The sequence below is a fragment of the Cajanus cajan genome, chromosome 10 (genome assembly GCF_000230855.2).
Source record: "Cajanus cajan strain Asha chromosome 10, NIPB_CcT2T_4, whole genome shotgun sequence".
NCBI classification, from domain to species: Eukaryota; Viridiplantae; Streptophyta; class Magnoliopsida; order Fabales; family Fabaceae; genus Cajanus; species Cajanus cajan.
Genome location: NC_138526.1, coordinates 17,622,444 through 17,646,825, shown reverse-complemented (window position 1 = coordinate 17,646,825; position 24,382 = coordinate 17,622,444). Strand labels below are relative to the sequence as shown.

At 29.5% G+C, this 24,382-nt stretch overlaps 1 protein-coding gene across 7 annotated transcripts; it reads left to right on the top strand.

The window, feature by feature from the left end:
• Positions 1–5,281: 5,281 nt before the first annotated feature.
• Positions 5,282–18,610, top strand: LOC114914973 (uncharacterized). 7 transcript variants are annotated; one of them, XM_083066017.1, is made up of 14 exons: positions 5,347–5,486; positions 5,727–6,356; positions 6,508–6,688; positions 13,338–13,472; positions 13,615–14,004; positions 14,113–14,327; positions 14,995–15,324; positions 15,466–15,661; positions 16,117–16,209; positions 16,306–16,397; positions 16,693–16,810; positions 16,987–17,072; positions 17,841–17,892; positions 18,007–18,610. In XM_083066017.1, exons 4-14 carry the CDS (start codon positions 13,464–13,466, stop codon positions 18,526–18,528), a joined length of 2,103 nt encoding a protein of 700 aa, XP_082922143.1. In that variant the 5' UTR covers positions 5,347–5,486; positions 5,727–6,356; positions 6,508–6,688; positions 13,338–13,463; the 3' UTR covers positions 18,529–18,610. The 7 variants fall into 7 exon arrangements, with proteins under 7 accessions (XP_082922139.1, XP_082922143.1, XP_082922142.1 ...); XM_083066016.1 differs by adding an exon at positions 8,717–8,997 and having other exon boundaries at positions 5,727–6,688; XM_083066019.1 differs by lacking the exon at positions 6,508–6,688 and having other exon boundaries at positions 5,727–6,222.
• Positions 18,611–24,382: the final 5,772 nt, after the last annotated feature.

Sequence of the window (24,382 nt, the reverse complement as noted above, 5' to 3'; positions counted from 1 at the left end):
CGATTTTATTTTTTCACTGAAAGTCTTCAATTCTGTCATGTCACGAACACGCATAAATTGAAACGTGAAATCGTGCTAGTTCGAATAAAAAGAATCCGTGAACAAATTCCACCGTAAACAAATTGGCATGCCCGGTGGGACACGTTTGATGAACTTCATTGAACTAATTGAAGTAGTTTTGTGTGTGCTTCTATTTTTATGAGACTTAGAAGTGAGAGAACTATGTCTACATCCAGCAAAAGAGATGCGCTTAATGAAGAACAGGGTAATGGAGAAAATCGGAATACAAATCAAGAAAATGTGCCAAATGAGGCCAGGGGGCAATGTCTCCACCTCCTGTAAATATTCCGAACTCCGCGGGATTTCTGAATGCATCACAAGAAATGGTGAACGCTACCCGCGAATACCCATGGGGGATGCCTTCGAATTGGAGAAGTACCCAGCCCATGAGCGTAGAAATGCCAATACCATATTCTGGGCACAATTCTCAAATGCAAATATCATCATATGGGTATAATGCAGTCCCAAATGGGATGGGCTTTATCATGCACGATCCTCACTAGCATGTTGGCACAAGCCAAGAAGGGTCATTGGTTCGACAAAGTAATTATATACCCACGGGTATAAGTAATGAAGCCATGATAGCCTTTCGACAACAAATGGATCATAGTAACCACGATATGGTAAATTTGTTGTCTACACAAATGTACAACACATTCACACCCCTATACGAGCTGATGAGCAAAATAAGAGATAAAATTAATGATAATCGGCTCTCGAGAGATACGAGTGTAAATCTGAACGGTCTCGAAAATCCAATCGTCAATGAGACGAATATTCGAGAAATTAGAAATCGTATCAATCTCAATCAAGGGGGACCTCTGAGAAATGTCGAGGAAAAATTGGATCATATAGTTGAGAGGGTACTGAATAGGCACGGATTTGAAACGGGGCGAAATGAGCACCCTTACTTTGTATCTGCCTTTCCTGACTATATTACCCAATCTGAGCTACCCAGGGGGATGAAAGTCCCGAAATTCTCAAAATTCGCAGGAGAGTTAGGTGAATCCACCGTAGAACACATAGCGAGATATCTAGTCGAGTGTGGAGACCTAGTGGGTAATGAATATCTGAAAATGAAATATTTTCCAAGTTCACTAACCAAATATGCTTTTACGTGGTTTACGACTTTGCCATCTAATTCGATTATTACTTGGGCACAATTGGAAAGGAGTTTCCACGAAAACTTTTTTCGAGAGGAAATCAAGGTGAGCATAGTTGATTTGATGAATATAAAGAGGCAACATCATGAGACATTGGACGAATATTTGAATAGATTTAGGCAACTAAAGCCTCGATGTTACACGAATATTCCTGAGCATGAGTTGGTAAAAATTGCCGCCACTGGGTTGTATTTTTCGATTCGAAAGAAACTTGTGAATGAACAATTGAGAGGTATGGCTCAACTAGCAGAGAAAGTGAGACGAATTGAACAAATTCGAGCAGAGAAAGAAAGGTTGGGAAAATTGACAAGTTTGTTCGAAAAGAAAAAGTGACATATTTAGACAATATGGACGTTAACGATGATAATTTCGAATGTCTAAATGAAGAAATGGAAGTGAACTTAGCCGAATTGCAACCCGGGCCAACCTATCAATGCCAATTATTAAAACCTGGGGAAAATAATAGAGGCCGGATCGAATAGAAAATATAGTTTCGATATAATGAAAGTCGATAGAATATTTGATATTTTACTGAAAGGGACATGGTCGAGAAAGCGATTCCTGATGGTCGCTTGGCTTTCGAGGAGAAGAAAATGAAAATTGATACTGATCCATTCGTTGCACAAGCAGGATATGTGGAACCTCTCCCTATGGGGATCAATGTAATGTGCGTGAAATCGATATGGTTGACCTGATCAATGTTTAGAGTTTATTATACAGATGCTTTTGGATGTAACACCCATAAAAGGGAGTTTGCCAAAAAGTTATTATGATGCCAAACGATTAGTAGCAAAGCTAGGATTGGAAGCTAAGAGGATTGATTGTTGTGTGGATGGTTGTATGCTTTTTTATGACAATGAATATGGAAAAAATGATGGAGCATTAATTGAATGCAAATTTTGTCATAAGTCGAGGTATCATGACTGTAGCACCGAAATAAGTAACAAAAAACAAGTTCCAGTTAAGGCAATGTTCTATTTGCCTATAATTCCTCGACTACAGAGAATGTTTGCATCAATGCAAACAGCAGGACATATGACTTGGCATCATGATAACAAAAAAAGTGCTGGAGTCTTAAGGCTTAAGTGCTGGAGTCTAAAGGCATCCAACCTAGATCAACAAAATGGGAAACAACATCAAAACCAACAACAAGATGACCAAGACAAAAATCAACAAGACTCTCCTAATTATGAAAATTATTAGTTAGCATTAGAAAAATATTAATTACTCTATTTGAATTAACTATATATGATGTTTGAATTATGAATTGTTTTATTATTATGATATAAACATTACTATTATCTTTTAAATTTATTTTGATAAAGCTTCTACAATTTATATATATATATTTGTTAAACAGGTAAAAATAATTAGTTATATAAAAAAAATTATTTATAATTAAAAATTAAAATTTTTTGACGAAATTTCTGTCAGAAACTGTTTTCAAAACTTTTCGACGGAAACTTCTGTCAGAAATGCACTGCAGAAATTTCTGACAGAATTTTCGTCAGAAATGTACTCTAGAAATTTCCGACAGAATTTTTGTCGGAAACGTACTCCAGAAATTTCCGACGGAAATTCTGTCAGAAATTTCTGGAGTACGTTTTCGACGGAAATTCCGTCGGAAATTTTTGGAGTACATTTTCGACGAAAATTGGTATTCTCGACGGATTTTTTTTTTCCGACAACACTTTTTCCGACGGATTTAAATCCGTCAGAAATACCAAATTCCGTCAGAAATTTACTTGTTTCTGTCGAAAATTTCCGTCGAAAATTGACATTTTTCTTGTAGTGTATACTTGTAACTCTTGTCAAATTTATTTATAAGGGTTGAACTTGGAGAGACAAGTGCAAAAGAATACTTAGTAGTTGAGCCTGTAGAGGCTTGTTGAAAGAATACTTGGATTTTAGCTAGGAGTGGCTTGTAAAGAATATTTGGGTTTAGCCAGGAGTGGCTTGTAAAGAATACTTGGTGTTTAGTCAGAAGTGGCTTATAAAGACTACTTGTATCTTATTGAAGATAGTGGAACTCAATCCGGTTGGATTGAGAACTGGACGTAGTCTCTAGGTTGGAGACGAACCAATATAAAAACACTTGTGTCATTTCGTTTGCTTTTGAGTGCTTCGTTTGATCACCCTTCACTACTTCATCCATTTTCATTTTTACTACTTTACTGTGAAAAGAGCTAGTTTTTAATATACATTATTCAACCCTTTTCTAGTATGTATCTTCTTTTCCAACATTTTAAAAACAAACATTTATATAAACTAAAGTAATATAAGATATATGTGAATATAAAGTTATTTTAATATATTCATAATTACGTTAAAATATTTTTGAAATATTTATATACATATTTATCAATATATACTTATATAATATCTAAATCTAAATGATAAATACATTATATATTACAAATTAAAAGGTTAACACTTGTATAGGCATAAAATTATTATACTATTTTATTACAAATTATAATTATATAAAATAAATATTATTTTGTCTATTATATAGATTAAAATACTAATTGTCTTATAAGCGTTATACAATTGGTTAAGTCTCTTTGCTTTATTAGTTAGGACTTGAGATCGAATCCAACTTCTTTTATATCATGTGAATTTGTGTTGGGAATGAGGTGGACGATTCTTAATCTCACTTAGAGATGACAAAGTGTACTCAAACCCTATGCATATATGCAAAAATATCTACAAGTGGGATATAAATCTGAGTACTATAGTATCCACCCCATTCCACCCTGTCCAGCCCCATCCCCCACCTATTATCTATTAATTTAATCAATTAAATAATGTATTTTAATATATATATATATATATATATATATATATATATATATATATATATATTAATACTACAAGTTTCTAATAGTATATAGAAATCCTAAATCTAATATCATTCCTTTCACTAGCCACAACTGTGTGATGCCTCTCTTTGTGTATATGAGTGCAACCATGTGAGTTTAAGCTTTACCAACACCATTTGCAAAAATAAATTGACAAAAATGTAGATTTGAGAAATAAATGTTTGCAAAAATACGAAAATGATAATTTTGGTGATGATGTGAAATATCTTATATATTTGTATTTTTTTTAATTTATAATTATAAATTATAAATTAATAAATTTCAATTTTTTTAGGTATTGGAGAGTATTGTTACCACATGACGTCTAAGTTTAATCAAAGTTTTTGTTAAAGATCGAAACAATCTATTATTTTGAATGATTATCTTTGTAATATTTATTCATACTTGAGCTTTAACAAATCAATTTCATATTTGTTTGTTTTTAATATTATGTGTATTTGTTTTTTTTAGACTTTGTTTGGGTTATATAAAAACGAATTTTAAATATTATTGTAGTAGTTGTTTTAATTATTTTTTTATTAATTTATTATTATTATTAACCTCATATATAAGTAAAGTGCGAGTTATAAATACAAATATAAGTGTCTAGAATAGTAGGTACAAAGATAAAGATCAAAATTGTTACCCTCATAGATGTAGGGCTGAGTACATATATAATTTTTAAACGCATATATGAGGATGAGTACCATAAAATCCTATCAAGAACCTATTCATTATCATTTCTCTCATTGCAAATCCTCGAAAAAGTTAATGGTTGACTTCAATCTCATATGAGTCATGTCTAAATCTAATTTAAACTTTTTATAAAAAGAAATTAGAATACTAATTAAGAATATTTATAAATATTGTGTATTTATAAAAATAAATAAATATTGTATTATAACACTATCTTTATTCTTAATTATAAATAATAATTTTTTTAATTTTAATTATAATTAATAATCATTAGTTTATGAAGTTACATAAGTTAAATTTCTCTTATATTTTGTTCATTATTAACTTTATTTTCCATACATTATAATTATAACTGATATTAAATATAATAATATTCAAAATAAAAAATATATTTAAAATAAAATTTAAATTTATGATAGAATTAATTAAAAATAATAAATATATCTAAGATAGGAAGTATTTGTGATTGAATCGGTGGAAAATGTTAATTGTTATGACCCACAAATTTTTCTCGAAATGCGGCATGATATAAATATCAAAACGACATGTTTTTATTTTGGAACATTTAAAAAAGAAAAGAACGAGGAGGGAAGAGGAGACGAGGCTCTAGTGAAACACGACGAACGAGACTTACTCCTGGGCTTCGCTGTTGTTGGCGCAACCACAAACACCTCCGCTACACTCGCACGCGTCTTAGCATTAGCAGGTTCACATCTTCCCTAATTTGGTTTCTCTCTAAATTTTAAACTTGTAGCTGTGTGTTGTTTGTGCCATGATGATTCTGATTTTACCCTATTACTCCTTTTTTATTTATTTATTTTTTTTTATGTGGCAAATCAAATTTGTATTGCGTCATTTCGAAAACATTAATCAATGATTCAATGTTTTCAGTCACCATTCTTTGGGTTGAGAATTGGCTTAACAATTGGAACTGGTTTTGGTATAGGCTCAATTACTGGAATGTCTAGAGGCTTTTTCACCGTTGGAAATGGCTTCAGCACTGGGATAGGAATTGGCTTAACAATTGGAACAGGCTTAATTACTGAAATAGGTTGAGGCATTTTTAATATTGCCTTAACACTTGAAATTGGCTTTGGTATAGGCTTCTGTTAGGAAAAATTCAAGTGTTGCCTACAGTAGATTATTAAAAAGAGTCACCCATCATTTATCCACTTGCTAGGGATGTCCACAAAACTATTTAAAACTAAACTTTTTAAATAACTAAACTAAACTAAAATAAACTAAATTATTTTTTAATAGTTTAAACCAAACTATTATTTTTAGTGAAGTTTATAAAGCTAAACTATTAAAATTAATAATTCAGTTCACTAAAACTAAATTCAAGCACTGAATCCAAACACATTTACGGAAACTAAATCCAAACACATTCACGGAGAGTTACCAGACTACAACGTTCGCCGATCGGACTCGCGGAGACGTAGGTGGGTCTTCCAATTTTGCTTCAATCTTCACTTCTCAAGGATGGTTCTTCACTTCTTCTGATTCTTCTTCACTTCTTTCGATTCTTCTTCATTCTTCTTCATTCTTCACCCTTGATTGTGTGACAAACTCGCAGGTGGGTCTTCGGATTCCTCTTCACTTTTCACTTTTACTGGGTTATTTGATTTTGACTGAACTATTGGGTGTTTCTGTTCAATTTGGGTTTGAGCTGCATAAGTAAAGAAATATTTTTGTTGCTTGCACTCCATGTGTTTGATAATTTGTAGGCAATTTGCTAGACTTCAATTCCTTGCATTATGAGTGATCCAATGGTCTAGTTTAGAAGTAAAGGGTCACATTCATAGACTAGCATCAAACACATTCATAGAAATGAATTGCGTCATGAACGGTATGCTATCCATGTTAACCCGGAGAAGTTAAAAGCTGCAGGCGAAGGGCTTGCACATGGTACAGTTCATTCTTCTCTCATTAGCTTTCCTGTGCGCTCTAAATTCTTATTCTTTCATTTCTGCCTTTTGGGTTGTGTTAGAAATTGTAAATGTTTGAAGCAATTCTCAATAGTTGTAGACAAATGGTTTCTCTAATGCAACATCAGGGAAAGAAATTGTTTTGCTCACTGATGAATATGTATAATGTTGAGACAGTATCTACTAGACAAGGTTACATTTACACTGGAATATGTTGCAGCTAATGGTTGATGGAAAATTGAGGGTATAGATAAGGCCAACGTTGCTTATGGTCATCCTAGATTGCTTTGTAGAACTTGATGTTGTGTTTAACTTTGATTAAATTTGTGAAAGTTTAAATCACAATATATTAAGAATCAGGTCTTTCTACTAGGCAACTTTGTCTAACCAGATTGAGTTAGTGCAGTAGTATAAAGGGGGGAGGTGTTGGGGAGTTTAAGTTATTTTGTTGGGTCTAGAGAGTGTATTAATGATTTGAGGGAGGGATAGTTGTGATACTTCAAGAGGTTCCCATCAACTAAACAAATACAGTTAAACCTTCATTGAGCCTTTTAATAGTAGAGAAACTTGTGGTTACTGGTTGTATTGTATGTGAAATTAAATTAGCAATATTTGGAAATTTAAGTGAACCATACTCAAGTATGGAGCTTTAGGCTGTTTAAGGTGCATTTTTTAGGGGTGATTGTGTAGTAGCAGGGTTAATAATAAAGTGAAAAACAGGCATTATCTACTCTGTTTTTGGACAAGTATGATGTAGAGTATGAAAAAATTTAGCGTAGAAAAATATTTGTTGTTTATAAAAAAAATTAATTTCAGGTTTACAAAATTTGAATTTAACGTAACATTGAATTAAATTAAAAATAAAATTTATTAAATTCATTTATTTAATAAAGTAAATAAATTTTATCAAATGTTTGATGAATTAAATTCAAATCCTTTACTTTAATTCAATCACATTTACACCCTGGCCTCACTAATTAATAATTATACAGTAGTAGTTAGCAGATTGATTGAAATTGGGAGATGCATTTTTGTTTTTTGCTTTTTTGAGAAAGGAAACTGAGAGATACATTAGAAAATGAAGTAAAATCATTGTTGCACGTTATCTTTGCTGGGTCCAAATATCATATCTCAGTAGGATTTGCTTCTTATATTTTTTTTTGGATGTTATTTTTTAATCAATATTAATATAATGTGCCCCCATAGAATACTGCCTGCCATCATATATTGGAGAGAAATGATGAAGAAAAAATTAATTATTTGATTTGTGTTTGGAAGTTATAACACAAAAAAGTACCAGACACGTTTGCATGAAGGTGGATAGCACATGAATATTAACCCATAAACTCGTTTGTATTAGGTATCACATCGATCAGAGATAAGGTAATTAAAGAATATATAGGTGGGAGACAATCCCCGACATTATAGGATTTAGTTAGGGCCAAACTCACTATTCTAAGATAGTATTAGAGCTATCTAAATCCACTTTAAAAAGAGTCACCTACCATTGATATACGCACCAAGCCTAATAGTGTTGGGTGTGAGGGAGTGTATTGGAAAAAATTTAAGTCTTAAATAAGAGATAAAATAATTAAAAGAGTATCTAAGTGAGAGGCAACCCTCACCTTACAAGCCGGTTTTATAAGATGAGTCACCTACCATTAATATACACACCAAGCCTAATAGTGTTGGGTGTGAGGGAGTGTATTGGAAAAAATTTAAGTCCTACATCGATTAGAGATAAAACAATTAAAGAATATATAAGTGAGAGACAACCCTCACCTTACAAACCGATTTTATAAAGTTGAGTTAAACCCATAACTAACATTCTAAGAGCTTCTTAATCACTGGAGTAGGTATAGGTTTTTTGGCCACTGGATATGGCTTTAGAATTTGCTACTTCACCTTGATTATCTGTGCCGGTTAGCCTTTTATCAGAAGGCTTGCCACTTACGTTCACCTCAATTCCTGCACATAAACATTGATTATTGAATATCATATTGTACAGTGTTGTGGCTCAAGCTGAGAATGGATGTAAATCATGTAATGTTGCTACAGCTATGAAGCTATGGTACTTATTTTGTACAACAAAAAATGGAAAATTAACTATAGACAAGTGGGCTCAGAGCACCAACCTGTAGAGGCTTCATTAGCAGTTACAGCAACAAAATTGGAAAAATAGAAACATAGAAGAAGCAAACGGGGCACCCTGTAGTGCAACACAAGCACCCTTTGAAAAGTGGAACTCTTCCTCATTGTGAAAACACCTAGGCCACACCACTCACCAAGGTATAGTAATGAAAGTTGAAAAGAAAAATATCTAGATTAAGGCTTGAGTTGCTCTAGCCTCATAGGATTTGTGTATATAATGGTTTGGCTAGCTTAGGATTGGCGTAATTTTAGTGGCTCAGGCGCTATAACTTCTACTACTTAATTATATGAGGTTGTTGGTTAATTTAGTGATCGTTACAATTAGTTGGGAATGTGCATGTTATTTTAGAGATCAATGGCTATTGCCATTGGATGTTTTGTTGAGATGGGATCACTTTCACTAATCAAAGTGTGTTTGGATGGTGAATTTAAAAGGAGTAATTCTTTTTTTTCAAAGAATTTCAAATTTCTTGAGATGAAATGTTTTGTTTGAATGGATAATTTATAAAGAATTTGAAATTCAAGCATTTATAAAATTTCTTAAAATAGTATAATTTCAAATTCTAAAAAAAAAAAGTAAAAATTTGAAATTCTTCATATTTTTTCTTTCTTATCTCCCCTATATATATTTTATCTCTCTCTCCTATCTCTTAATTATTGAATATTCAAAAATATTTTTTAAATAATTAAATATTATGTAATATTGATTTTTAAAACAATTAAATATTTAAAATTAACTAATATTTATTTTTATAAAATTAAATCTTAAAATCTTATTATATATATATATATATTTAAAATCAATGTTACTCATGATAAAAATCAAATTATCATATTTAAACTAAAAATTTAAAATTTAAGAAATTTGAATTGATTTATCCAAACAAAATATTTCAAAAATGATGGAAATTAAAGTCAAAGTAATTTAAATTTCTTAAATTTTTCATCCAAACACACCATCAAAGCATTTAAATTTCTTCAAAAAAAAAAATGAATTACTCCATTTAAATTATCCACACACTCTATATGAACTTCCCTACTTGAGCTAGTTTATTTTGGTAATTATTATTACTGGGACAGTAAATTGAATCTCTAATTCTCTATCAATATGGCTGATTATTTTTATTTTGTTGGGGTTAATATAGATGATTGTGATGCTGTTATGACACACACAAGAACCTCAACTCATTCTTTTTTACATTACATCTCAGTTACCTTTCTGTCACTGAAAAATAGAGATGCTTAACAGAAGAACCTACACGCTAGAGATGACAAATTTAGCCTTTTTTCTTCCTGCTGCAAACAAAAGTGTTTCTTCTCTACACATTTTATCTTCTCTTTTTTGTGTTGTGTTATTTTTATTTTTATTTTTTTTTCTGTATTAGTGTGCACATAGGAATGATAAATCATAGTTAGCACTCGAGTGTGATATAGTTTTAGTACAGTTAAATTACATTCTATGTTGTCTTAGATAACTTAGAATTTACATGAGAAATATCAATGGGATTACTTTTAGCAAAGAGGCTATTTCCCACAAAGTGAGCAATTATGGTTTGAATTTAAATTGAAAAAGGTACACCATATGATGTCTCACTATATTTTAAGTAAAATTACCTCTTATTAAGATACATATTAGAAATCATAAAACAAGATACTTAAAAAATCAAAATTAACAGCGTTGAGCTAGTTACCACATTTCATTTTAATGTTTTTTAATATAATTTTCTATTATAGTTATATTAAGGTCATTATGATTTTTCTAAAGTGATTTTAATAGTAGTACCTTAGTAAAAAAAATTAAAGCAATTAAAAGGATATTGAACTACTAGGGTCGGCCTAATGATAGAGAATTGAGGTAGTACGCACATGACTGAATGTTTGAATCCAGATGATGTCATTGTAATTTTGATAAATAAAAAAGAGAACACTACTAAAAAAAATTAGAGATGTAAGTCAATAGGACTAGACTAATATAATGATTTGAGTAATGTTTTTTTTTAATGTTTTTTTTTATGATATGTAAACTATCTCTATCTGCCCTCTGCATTAAATTTATAATTTTACTAAATTTATTATTTAAAAGCTTAGAACTATTTAAATTTATTATTATTATCATAACATCTTAAGTTTTGACTCTAGCTAAGAGAATAATATACCTATATAACCATGCTGTTTTGAAAAAGAATATATTTATATACGTATTAGCTTATAGCTCTGTTTTCAATTATTTTCTTTATTTATTTAACTGAATTTCCAAAATTCTAAAATAATTATATAATGTTTTAAAATATTAAAATTTGTTATTTTAATCTAATAATCAGTACCACCTAATTTAGTTATTCATTCTCTTGCTCTATATATATGTTTTATTTAAGAATAAAAATGGTTTTTATTAAAATAACTTTCCTCAAATAAGTATTTAATTAAGTTATTTAAAATTATGTTTCTGTAAGAGTTTCGAAACGATGTATATAGCTAAATAACTTTTACTAATTATTATATTGTTTCATAACTTTATATTAGATGTGAGTTTTGTTGATCCAACTGTTGAATTGTAACTTCATATCACCTTTTATGTTTGTGAAATTTGATTAAAAATTGAACAACAATTCAAGGGTAATTAAATTATTCATATTTTTATATATTTTGAAATGTATATATTATATTTAAAATTATATTTTTATAACATCATATCACCTTTTATGTTTGTCAATTTTGATCTATATGAATGAAGTATCAAATCATCTTAGTTTAATATAAAATTTTGCATATATGATATAGGAGTAAGGAACTTTCAATCTAATGATAAATTTTAAAAAATAATTATTTAATTGAAAGTTATGAGTGGTGTAATAATTGATAACAGTTACGTTGATGTCAGTTAATTCCTCTCTCTTATATATATATATATATATATATATATATATATATATATATATGCTTTATTTAAGAATAAAAATGGATTTTATTAAAATAACTTTCCTCAAATAAGTATTTAATTAAAGTTATTTAAAATTAAGTTTTTATAAAAGAGTTTGGTAACGATGAATATAGGTAAATAAGTTATTATAGTTGGTGATTTTTTATCGCTAATTAAACTGATGGAAAACCCGATGCTTTCCTAAGCTCCCCTGAGCCTTCTCTGAGTTAAATTATAACCTAAGGCACCAAAAACCCTCACTCTTACCAACAACACTAACCCGCCACCACCTCCACCCCTTGGCCTCACTCCACCAGCCCACCACTCCCTCTTGTGCTTCCTTCCTCACAGTCTCCCTCTCATCTTCCTCCACCAAGCTATCACCCAAGGCCAAAAGTTTTGGAATGTAATACATGATACATTATACATGACCTATAAGTACCCCTTATGTTCCAATACGGTTTACAGGCATTTAGTTATGTCCTAGAGTAAGAACCAACCTATGGCTACAATTGCATAAGTATGGGAAAAGTTAGGGTTAAGACTAGAACAAGTATGGATATGAAATCATTCCCGTACATATGCCTCGTATATACATTATTTGGTTGTTCAAATGAAAGTGATCTCACCTCAATTTGTCTTCGATAGTGTTTTTAATGATTTCTCACTAAGCCCAGTTATGTGGATTAAAAAGGGGCTGAATAGTTTTAATGATACTTGCATATGTGCGAGATGGAAACTCAAGATGCATAGGTGAATGTATGATGTATTCCTTGTTCCAGCAAGAAATTCATGTGTATAAGCCTTGCCTAAAATGTAAGTGTTATGTCATGCTTAAGATAAAAGAATGAATGAGATGTATGTGTAACTCATTGGTTTGGCATGCCCTTTTTTCACGGTTTTGCTTGAATATAATGGTTAAGAATACTTAAAATGTGTTGGTTGTTGCCCTTGTGAGGGTTCAAAGGTTCACTTGTCTCTTGTGAATGTTTTTGGTTGCATGCCTCTTTGACTTGTGGAATGTCGATGAAGTTGATGAATCATTTACTACAATATGCTACCTATGTCTGCGAATTCTATGCAAGTATCAATAATTGTGATTGGTTCTATGATTGTAAATGTTGTAGTACTTTCTCTGTAATTTTTTTTGAGATTGATATTTGACTATATATGTTGCAATTGACTTCACCATAATTGTGTGTATAGAAAACACTATGAAATTACACAAGATCACTAGTGCAGAATAGTGATTCTATAACAAGATAAAATGTTGGTGGCTTTATAAAAAAAATGCGGTGACATTTTTGTAAATAACACCACAATTTCTTTGTTGGTTGTATTTTAAATAACATAGAAAATACTTTTTATATCGGTTTGGACAAGCAAGTGATATTCAAAGTACTTTCAATATAGGTCTGTTTGCTTCATCTATTTAAGAGATCCTGTAATTATTTGACTTGAATTTTCCTTGCTTGAAGTGAGTTTTTATTTATTTTTTATTTTTTATTTTTTATTTTTACTAATTGACATATTGATAATTTATGGGGTACATTTGTAGGTTTTTTGGAGATAAAGTGCTCCCTTCAGCTAAAAGTTCTTGTTCTCCTCTTTGTCTCTCTTTCATCTTTCATAGCCATTCCTACCTTCTACAGGAATCTACAAAAGGCTATCCATTTCATCCTCTATGAAGTTTGTGAGTTTCTTATGGTTACGGTATCTCTTTGTCTTGTGTGCCTTATGTGTGTAGGGTCTTGTCAATGAACCTTCTAATTATACACTTCAGAGAAAGTTCTCTTCATGGTTTAAATTTTTGTGTTCTTTCCTGGGTTTTGCAGACATGTTTGAGCAAAGGTGGGGGCTTTCACTTCCCACCATGTCACATGCTGAATTTTTGTGGGATTAGAATCTTATTAGATTGCCCACTAGACCTTTCTTCTCTCATGGTGTTTTCTCCTGTACCTACTGCTTTTGATTTCTTGCCATCCGAAGAAAGCAGCAACACTGTGGCCAATGGTTTTCTTGATTCAAGAGTTGGGTCTGGGAAAAGACATAAAATTGAAAAGCTCCTTGATGCTAAAAGCTTACTTTTTGCTGAACCTTGGTACAAGACTGTTAATAACTTGCACCTGTGGAATTCTTCTTTCATTGATATCGTATTAATCTCCAGTCCAATGGGTATTCTGGGATTGCCTTTTCTTACTCGAATGAAGGGTTTCTCAGCTAAGGTACTCTTCTGATGTTGCAAGTTATTGTTATTATAACTGGACTATGTTCTTATTTTTGTTAATTTCTGTCACCTAATTTGTTAGCTTAATGTTTTGTTCAATTGTTAGATATATATAACGGAAGCATCAGCAAGATTAGGCCAGCTAATGATGGAGGATCTTGTATCAATGCATGTGGAATTCAGACAGTTTTATGGACCAGAGGAATCAAATTTCCCTACATGGCTGAGGCAGGAAGAGCTTGAAATCATTCCTTCTGAATTGAGAGAGATAATACTGGGAAAAGATGGAGTGGAGTTGGGTGGTTGGATGCCTTTGTACAGGTGATCTACCATTAATTAGTTTGCATTTTATCTCAAAAAACTTACATGGAGCTATATATTCAATATCCAAAACTGCATGAAGTAGCTTGATTATTACAATACATGCACTGGTTCTGTGTTGTTATCTTAGGATTGATTAACTATATTTTTTCATTAATAAGTGATTTTGACTGGCTTATTGCTTCTTTGCTTGAGCTTTATCTTTAACTGAGACTAGAAAAAATGAGGGGAGAAAATTTTGAAATTTGAATGAAGACAAAATGGAAGGAGAGAAAAATTTGAACCTTTGTTTCTAAATTCAACTTTCCTCTCTTTATTCTTTCTATTTTCTCTTCAACCAAATAAAACAAAAATACATCATTCTTTGTGTTTTCTCTCCTTCTATTTTCTTTTTTGTCTCATCCAGACAGATCATAAGAGTCGGTGAAAATCTCATGACACTGCATTCAGGGTATGGGATTGGTGTATTTAACACTCATCTGGATTCTGGGATTCTATCAGTGATTTGCCTTGTGTAATTTTTATATATATGCTCATTCGGAAATTCTATATGTAATGTATTATATAGTCTTTGTTAGTGTAGTTAAGCTGTTGCTTTTTACACTTTTATGTAAATCTTGCTGCTGTATCCATTTTGGTTGAGGTTTTAATTTGTGGAATTTCTCAGTGCAGCTGATGTGAAGGATTGCATGCTAAAGATTCACAAGCTTAATTATGCTGAGGAAGCTTGCTACAATGGTACATTGGTTATAAAAGCATTCAGCTCAGGTACAGAAATAGGAAGTTGTAATTGGATTCTAAATAGTCCAAAGGGAGATATTGCTTATCTTTCGGGATCCAACATCATTTCTGCACATGCAATGCCTTTTGATTACCGCAGTTTACAGGGGACTTGTGCATTAATTTATTCAGACTTCTTATCCTTTAGTGATACTCAAGATGGCGAGGATGGGGATAGTAACTCTGATCTAACTGCTGATAAGTTATTACCTATGAGGTATGAAATTTTATCCCCTTTCAAACTTTATGTAGTATCCACCAGACACTTAAAGTTATTGTTATTCAAGTTTTCATCCACTGGTTGTAGTAATGAATATTTATGTGTTTATATTGATTTCCATGTTGGTTATTACTGAAGTTCTCAAGATTTGGCTGGGTTCAACCATAACTTTGACGAAAATTCAGAAGAAAAGAAAAAGCTGGTTTTCATATGCTCATGTGCAATAGACTGTATCAATGAAGGTGGTTCAGTTCTTATTCCTATAGACCGACTTGGAACTGTTTTGCTTCTTTTGGAGGAAATGACAACATTACTTGAAGCTTCAGATATGAAGGTATCCTTTTTTTTTGTCTATGTTTTCTATTAATCAGTTATCAAAGTCAAGAAAAACTATGATGGAAATTTGGAATAATTTTTTGGGTGTCATTAATTAGCCTTGTCCTGCAGTACCCCATACTCATCCTTTTTAGTTGCTTGTAAACTGCATCTCTTTACTATATGTGGCATTAGCTTTAAGTTCTGTTTGCTTTTCTTCTTCTGATTTTCTAATTGTTTGTCAAGACACAGACTAGACCAAATCCTTTTTATTTTTTGTTTTAGTGCTTGTAATGGGATTTGGGAAAGACAGGGAATAACAAAGTTCCATCTTTTATGAACTTGAAATCATTTAATTTTCTAGTCGAATAAACATGACTATCTGGCGAAAGGACATTTGGATTAATATCTCAAATGCTTACTCACTAACTTCTAAGTTCTAATATTTAGTAATTGCAATTTTTCTATTTGAAGGTTCCAATTTATATAATTTCTTCTGTGGCTGAAGAGTTACTGGCGTTGCTTAACATCATACCTGAATGGCTTTGCAAACAACGTCAAGAAAGGGTACGGGCTTAGAATTATTATTTTGGTCCATTGCACTTGGATACTTTTATTTATAAAGTTTGACTTTTGTTTTACCTACTTTAATTGGTGCTGCAGTTATTTGCTGGGGAACCATTGTTTGCACACATCAAGCTCCTAAAAGAGAGAAAGATTCATGTGGTTCCTGCTGCTCATTCACATGAACTCTTGTGAGTTTTCTTACCATGTTCTTCCCTTCTCTTCCCTTAAAATGAACTGTTATAATGGAATTTGTTAATCAAATTTTGTGTTCTTTTTATTGCACATTTTAGATTTGAAATCAAGTGTTATTTCACATTGCAACGTAAAAAACTATTTGGGGGAAATTTGTGTTTCATAGCTGTTTGAGTTGAGTTTCTCTTAATAACCTCAAGATATCAGAGGAGTTTGATTTTAACGAATGGCATAAGTCAGAAATGGTTTTTTATTGTAATTTTATTACAGAAACTAATGTATTGCTTGTAGAGTTAATTGGCAGGAACCTTGCATTGTATTCTGTCCTCACTGGAGTTTGCGTATGGGTCCTATTGTTCATTTGCTTCGTCGATGGTGTGGTGATCCAAAATCTTTACTTATTATTGAGGTATGATATATTTCCTCACATAATATAAATAGTAATTATGATGCTTCATTGTAGCCATTTTATTCCTTTGTGCTCGGGGGTTGAAGTATCTTGATATGTGCAGTATTTTATGTTTTGTCCTTCTAATGAAGTTTAAATGTCCATGGCCAATGTTGCATTGAATTTACTCTCTGCAGGGTGTTTTGAATCTTGAGCTAGCACTTTTACCTTTCAATCCAATTGCAATGAAGGTTTGTCAATGTCTGTTTCCCTCTGGAATAGGGTAGGTTTACCTTTCCCTCTAGTTACTTCTTCCAATATATTATGTACATTCATGTATGTCTTAAATTGTTCTCACTGATAATTTTCAAAATCTCTAAACATCTGGCCGGTGATAGTCTATGTATACTCTATAGTGTTAACCAAGAAACATAGGGGGTGAGAAAAACCTATCAAGAATTTAAAATACAACCTTGATAAACATATGGATGGGCTCCTTAGTACCATATATTAACTTTTTTGAGTTAGGGAGTGGAGTACATCGTTTGTCTCTTTTTTCTTGGCTCCACATTTCAAAGTACCTTTTGAAAACGATAATTTCTTTATACTTTTGTCATTAAAATGTAACATATAATAAAATTATTCATGTCTTCATTTACCGCTTCACTTTTTGGGATTGTTTGTTTATGACATGGTAACATAGTCTCTGACCACGTGATTCATAGTTTGACTCTTGCCATCCTCATTGTTTGAATAAATCCTCATTGAAATTTTAGCATATTCATAGCTGATATGAGGCATTTTATTTTGGAGCATGAAGTTTGTAGGATTTGACATCTTCTCAATTAGAGTAGATAGGTTCTGACTTCTGATAGACTTGTACCATATCAGTAATCATGTATCTTCATCTAGCAACTTAAGATTTTAGGTGAAGACACATGAATTGTTTTTATATTAATTATATCTTTATCAAAAAAAGTTTAATCTTTACCGACTAAAATTTGGTTTATGTATTTATCATTCTCTTTATTTTTTGATTTCCACATTATAGGTTGCAGAAAGTTAAACCTTTACTAGAGACATTGCAGCCAAAGACAGTTCTGGTAAATTACACAAAGATTACTTTGTAGTCTATGCACTATATTATTGAATTATAAGATTATACATGCGATAAAATGATTATTTTTTTTCTCTTTTATTCTATTCTTATTCTATAGTGTCCTGAGGAGTTGAGACCGCAGATCAACTTGTCAAGTGAAAAGTCTTTCTCCATTTTATATTATACCGAAGCTGAAACTTTAAAAGTACCATACCGAAAAGGCAGTTCAGAGTTAAAAATTGCAACTGATTTGGCTTCCCAGTTTTATTGGAAAAGATTCAAAAAGGAAGAAATCGATGTAACAAAATTGAAGGGAGAGCTATTGATGGAAAATGGTAGGCATCACTTGGTATTGGATAATGATAACAAAAACTCCTTGAGTAATATGTCTTTGGTACATGGGGGTTCACCCGATTTAGAAAAACTCATGGCTGCATTATCAAAGATGGGAATCAGTGGAGTTATCGAACATGATACGAGTGGTGATGCTAGATCACAATCTTTGTGTATTATTCACATTCAGGACCCTTACAAAGCCTCAATAGAGATTGGAGCCACGAGTGCAAATATCACTACTGCTGATGAGAATGAGGCTTCCTTCATTTATAAAATTGTGGACGATATTTTGGACGGGGTTTGATGTAATGGGTTTCTGGTTTGTAAAATATTTGTATCAGCATATATTATTTATAGTTTATATGTTATTAGCTCAAGTATCTATATCCACCGATGTTTATTTAGGTTCTGTTTAAATTTCATAGAATACGGTTTAATAAACATGATTTTGAAAGTGAGAATATAAGAATTAATTTTAGCTAGTTTGTAAAATAGGATTCTTTGGAAATGGATTAATTTTTTTTTTAATTCTGTGTTATGCATCTAAAATCAATTATTTACAACTTAAAGGCTACTTCTTCCTTCTTTTTTTTTTAATCTCTTCGATTCTTGAACAAGGACACTTTCACCTCAATTGATTGAGGAATATAAGTTTTATGACATGTTTAGTTTCAACTTAATTTTGGAAAATAATCGTTTATCTTTTAAAAAGTTTCTTTAAAGTTAAAAAAATTAATATTTTTTTTTCAAAATAAGTTAAATTAATCATATATTTAATTAAAGCTTCCAACTGAATTGCTAATAAACATTAAGCAAAACTAATCACTTTAAACGTAATCGAGTTTGAAAAGGACAACAAGGTCATATGGCTTTTAACGGGGCATATTGGACTAATTTCTAATATTTTTATACAGCCAAAAGAAAGTACAGCTGAGAATAATGTACAAAGGTGTTTGTTGGTTAAGAAAATTCGATTAAAAGGATAATGTGAATTAAATTAATTTAGGTTTTTTTTATTGGATCAAATTTGATCCAAACCAATTAAATTTGACTTTAACTCGTTTGAATTAGGATTTGCATTTACAAATATGATGATCCGAGAGTCAAACTAATTCAAATTATTATTATTATTATTATTATTATTATTATTATTATAATAGTATTTTATAGTATTGTAATTTTATTAGCAACACATAATAATTTATTAAAAAGCATAAAGTTTACTTAGATGATAATTGTAACTTAGAGAACTTAATTATGTTTAAAGGGTTACCTTAGTTTTAGTGTACATTTGGATATTAGTTTAAAATCATATTTAATGAAAAAATATATGTTCCTATGTAAAAAAAGGAAAAATCTTGTTTTGGATATCAGTTTAAAATCATATTTAATGAAAAAATATATGTTCCTATGTAAAAAAGGCAAAATCTTGTTAGTGTAGATTTCTTTTCAATCCCAATTATATCTAACTCAAGTTACTCAATTGGTTTCCAAACACACCTTTAAATGTTGGAGTAATTTATTTTCAAATGTTAGACTTTATTTGACAACTTTAATTTCATATTTTCTACATTACTTTTTTATTTACGATGTTGAATGCTTTTTTGCTCTTGTTTAATAATAAGTTTTTATTTAAGTTTTAGGATATAATGTATTATTTTTATTCTTTAAATATCTACCATTTTTTCCTTTGAGGAAACCAATTAATCCAATTGTTGATTGGTTTGGTTTGAATCACAAGTTTTTCTTTTAGTAAATTCAATCCATACCAAACCAAACAAAATTGATTGGTCCAGACTTTAGTTTACCTAAAATTCAAAACAAACCGGTCTATGAATACTCCTAATAATATTTGTGTTCACTATCGTCACATCCTAATTTTATTTTTATTTTTGAAAAAAATATTCCTAGTAAAACAAATACATAACAAAAAATTCTCTTTTTTTTTCTTAAGTTGTGTTTGGATGAGGTATTTTAAAAAAAATTGAAATTCTTGAAATTTGAATTACTTTGATTTCAATTTTCATTATTCATTAAATATTTTGTTTGGATAAATCAATTCAAAATTTTCAATTTTAAATTCTTAATATGGATATGGTAATTTAATTTTTACCATTAGAAAAATTGATTGTATATATATATATTGAAATTTTAAGATTAAATTTTATAAAAATAAACATTAATCAATTTTAAGTAATTATTAATTTAAAAAATTAATATTAGATAATATTTAAAAATTAAAAATTATTGATATTTTTAATGTCAACATTAAAACACATATGAGAGAAAGGAAGGAGAAAAGAGAGAGCAAAAGAGAAGAGAAGACAACAAGGGAAGAAAAAGATAGTGTGTAAGAAAGAGAGAGTAGAGACAAAGAGAAATAGAGAGATAGATAAAGAGAAAAAAGAAAGATGACAAAGAGTGAGATAAGAGAGAGAGAGAGGGGAGAGAAGAGATAAAAATTATAGGGACAAAAGAAGAGAGAGAGGAAAAAAGGAAAGAGAAAAATAAAAAAGAGAAAGGAGAAAGGGGAAAGAGGGGAGGGAGAGAGGATATAGAGTGGGATAGGGGAAATAGAAAAATAAGAAGAAATAGGTGAGATAAATAAAAGATACATAAGTGAGACAAAAAAAAAATCAACTTATATGTATTAATCACAAATGACTATGTAGAGAAAAGAAAGATATTAGAAGGGGAGTTAAATAATAATAAAAATTTCAACACTTTTTTGAAATAATGTAGTAACGAGACCTTAGAAGTGTAGACAAAGAGATGAGAATAAACACATTACTTTTATATAATTCATCTTAACCACTTAGATTACCTCAAGTTCCACTACCTTTCAAAAATATATAAGTATTCTCTCATAAGCCACTTCTAGTTGAACCCAAGTATTCTTTGACTTTTCTCTTTAATTAAGGTCAAAATATCACTTATTTCTTCTTAGTTTCAAGATGTGATATAACCAAATTATGTACAAAGATTTTTATAGAAAGAATGAATAGAATTTTTACAATTTTTGTTTTCAATTCCTTTCCAGGTCTTCAATTTTCTTGATTTAGGTGCTTTAATAAGATGACTATTGCAAATCCTTGAACATCTCTCATATGTTTGCTTCTTCTATCTTCGTCTTACTTCCTTGTGGAGATAAGTATTTGTTGATGCATTAAATGCGAACATTAAATGCATTTCACCAAATCATGACTTTTTATCTTACTAAGGAAGTTATTTATCACTTTTAAAGTACCAAACGAAAGGAACTGTTACGTGTGTCAATCAAAAATGACATTTTAAGACTTTGTATACTTTGAGAGATTTGCTCGTCCATTCTCTAATGAAAAACATATCTTTGTTCCTTTTTGAAGTGCAGGTACCAAAAAAACTTTTTATTCCTTTCAATTTGTTAAAGAATAACATAGATAAAGATGATTTGATTATCAAACATCATGAATGATATATATTAAATACATTCATTTCACATAGACTATGTGGTTCATTAGATGGACTACACATCATTATAACCAATCATCTATTATATTTTATCTTATGATTTTAATAGCATTTCTCTAATGAAAACATATAGGTTTATTAGCATTAAAATTAATATCCATAGGGATCCAATATCATATCATCTTTTGATCTAACAATCTATGTGACTTGAAAGTGTTTTTAGAAGTCATTATTTGATTATAACATTTTAGAGATTTTTTCAACTTCTTATTTAAATAATTTTTTATTTATCATATTTATTTATGAATTAAATTTTATTATTTTAAATTAAATCATCAATAATTAAAAATAATCTTTTAATAGAATATAAAATATTTATCTTAAATCTTAAATATAATTTATATGTTTAAAAATATCTATTTATACAAATTTTAAATGTAATTTATATTAAATATAATATTTATTTGTTTATATAAGTTATTATAAATTTTAGTCATATATAATAAACATATAGCCTGTCACAAACTAAAAAATTAATTATGAAAAATTTTAAATTTTTATTTTCTTTTTTTTTAAAAATTTGAAATTTTATTATTTTAAAGAATTTTACAAATGTTTAAATTTTAATTTTTTTTTTATATAAATTTCCCTTCCAAATAAGACATTTAATCTAAAAGCATTTGAAACTCATTAAAAAAAAACCTAAATTACCCCCCTTAAATTTCCTAATCCATACACACTACTATTTTATTTTAAACCTAAATTACCTCCTTAAATTTCCCAATCCATACACACTACTATTATAATTTTTTTCATTACTACATCTTTAAGAACATAAATGTCACTATCATCTTCATTTTATTTATTTTCTTAAAAATTTAAGAAAAATAATAAATGGAAATAAAAAAAATAAAAAGGTAGATTTCCCTTGATTTCCCTAGCTCCCTCAGCAACATGTTACTGTCCTAATTGATTATAACAAAATAGTGAAGTACATAAGTTACTTGGTTAATGTCGAACATATTTGTCATAAGTACAAAATACTGTATTTCTATTTCTCATATCCATATAGTGTGTTTGGATGAGAAATTTTATAAATTTAAGAAATTTTAAATTCTTGATATTTGAATTACTTTGATTTTAATTTCTATCATTTTTAAAATATTTTGTTTGGATGAGTCAATTCAAATTTCTTAAATTTTAAATTGTTAAGTTAAATATGATAATTTGATTTCATCATAGTAAAATTAGTTTTAAAAATATATTTATATGTTGAGATTTTTAAATTAAATTTTATAAAAATAAATATTAATCCATTTTTAAATATTTAATAATTTTAAAAATTAATACTAGATAATATTTAATAATTTTAAAAATTAATATAATATTTTTTAATATCCAATAATTAAAAGAATGAAGAGATAAAATAAAATATATAGATGAAATAAGAAAAACAAATGAAGAATTTCAAATTATCCTATTTTTGGGAGAATTTGAAATTCTACTATTTTAAGGAATTTCACAAATGCTTCAATTTCAAATTCTTTGTAAATTCCTCGTCCAAACAAAGTATTTTACTTCAAAGCATTTGAAATTATTCAAATAAATGAATTACTTTATATAAATTCCTCGTCCAAACACACTATTAGAGTTTCAATTGAAAAACATATGCATGATTCTTTGAAATTACCGCCTAAAAGCCCTATTCGTTAATTCATTTTATTTTTCAGGATGTCGCATCCATTGTCGTGATCATAATCTCAATCGATTATCTTCTAGAAACTTTTTCCTTCTCAACAAATTAAAATTTTCTAATAAATCAATGTAAACAGAAAATATAAATAAAAGGGTCTCTTTGAATTTATGAACAGGTACTTTAAATTGAAAGAAATTTCAACTATTCTGTTTTCAATTTCTTTGGATACTCCTCCACTTAAGATCATCAAGGGGAGAAAAAACAGTGGAAAGAATAAACGATTTATTTGCTAATAATATTTTTTTTTGTCATTATTATCCGATCAACGATCATGAGTATTAAACTCGGGGAAAATACCTTAAAATATTTTATTCAGAAAAAGACACGTATATGTCATCACGAACAGTTTTTGAATAATATGGTTTTAGTTTCCGTGTGATAATCTACAACAACTCCAATATATGTGCAGAAACATACATCTATGGTGGTTAAGAGCAAATAAACCACCAGGACTATGATTTTTAATATGATTTTTTTTAATGATTAATGTTGGAGATCAAGTCTAAATAGTATATATAAGTAGAAACATTTCTCACTTTACAAGTTTATTTGATAGAATTAAGTTAAATTTAAATTAATATTTTTAATATAATATTAAAACTTTTTTTTAATAATTATATGATTATTGCTGAATCCATCAAATCATTCATTTACTATTAAATTATTATTAAAGTATCTATAAATGTCATTATTGATGAAAAGACCAAAATAATATATATATATATATAATATAACATTTTTTAATTTACAAGTTAAAGTTGTATGATTGAATTAAATTTAAATTCTCATTCTCAATACTGTATCAAAATTTAATATAATAATTGTTGTTGGTCCTATTAAATCACCAACTTTCAAATTTATTTACATCCTAAACTAAACATTTAAATGTTCAATTTTCAATGCAAAAGTTATGTATCGAAAATCTTATATCAATTAATAATATTACTAGATA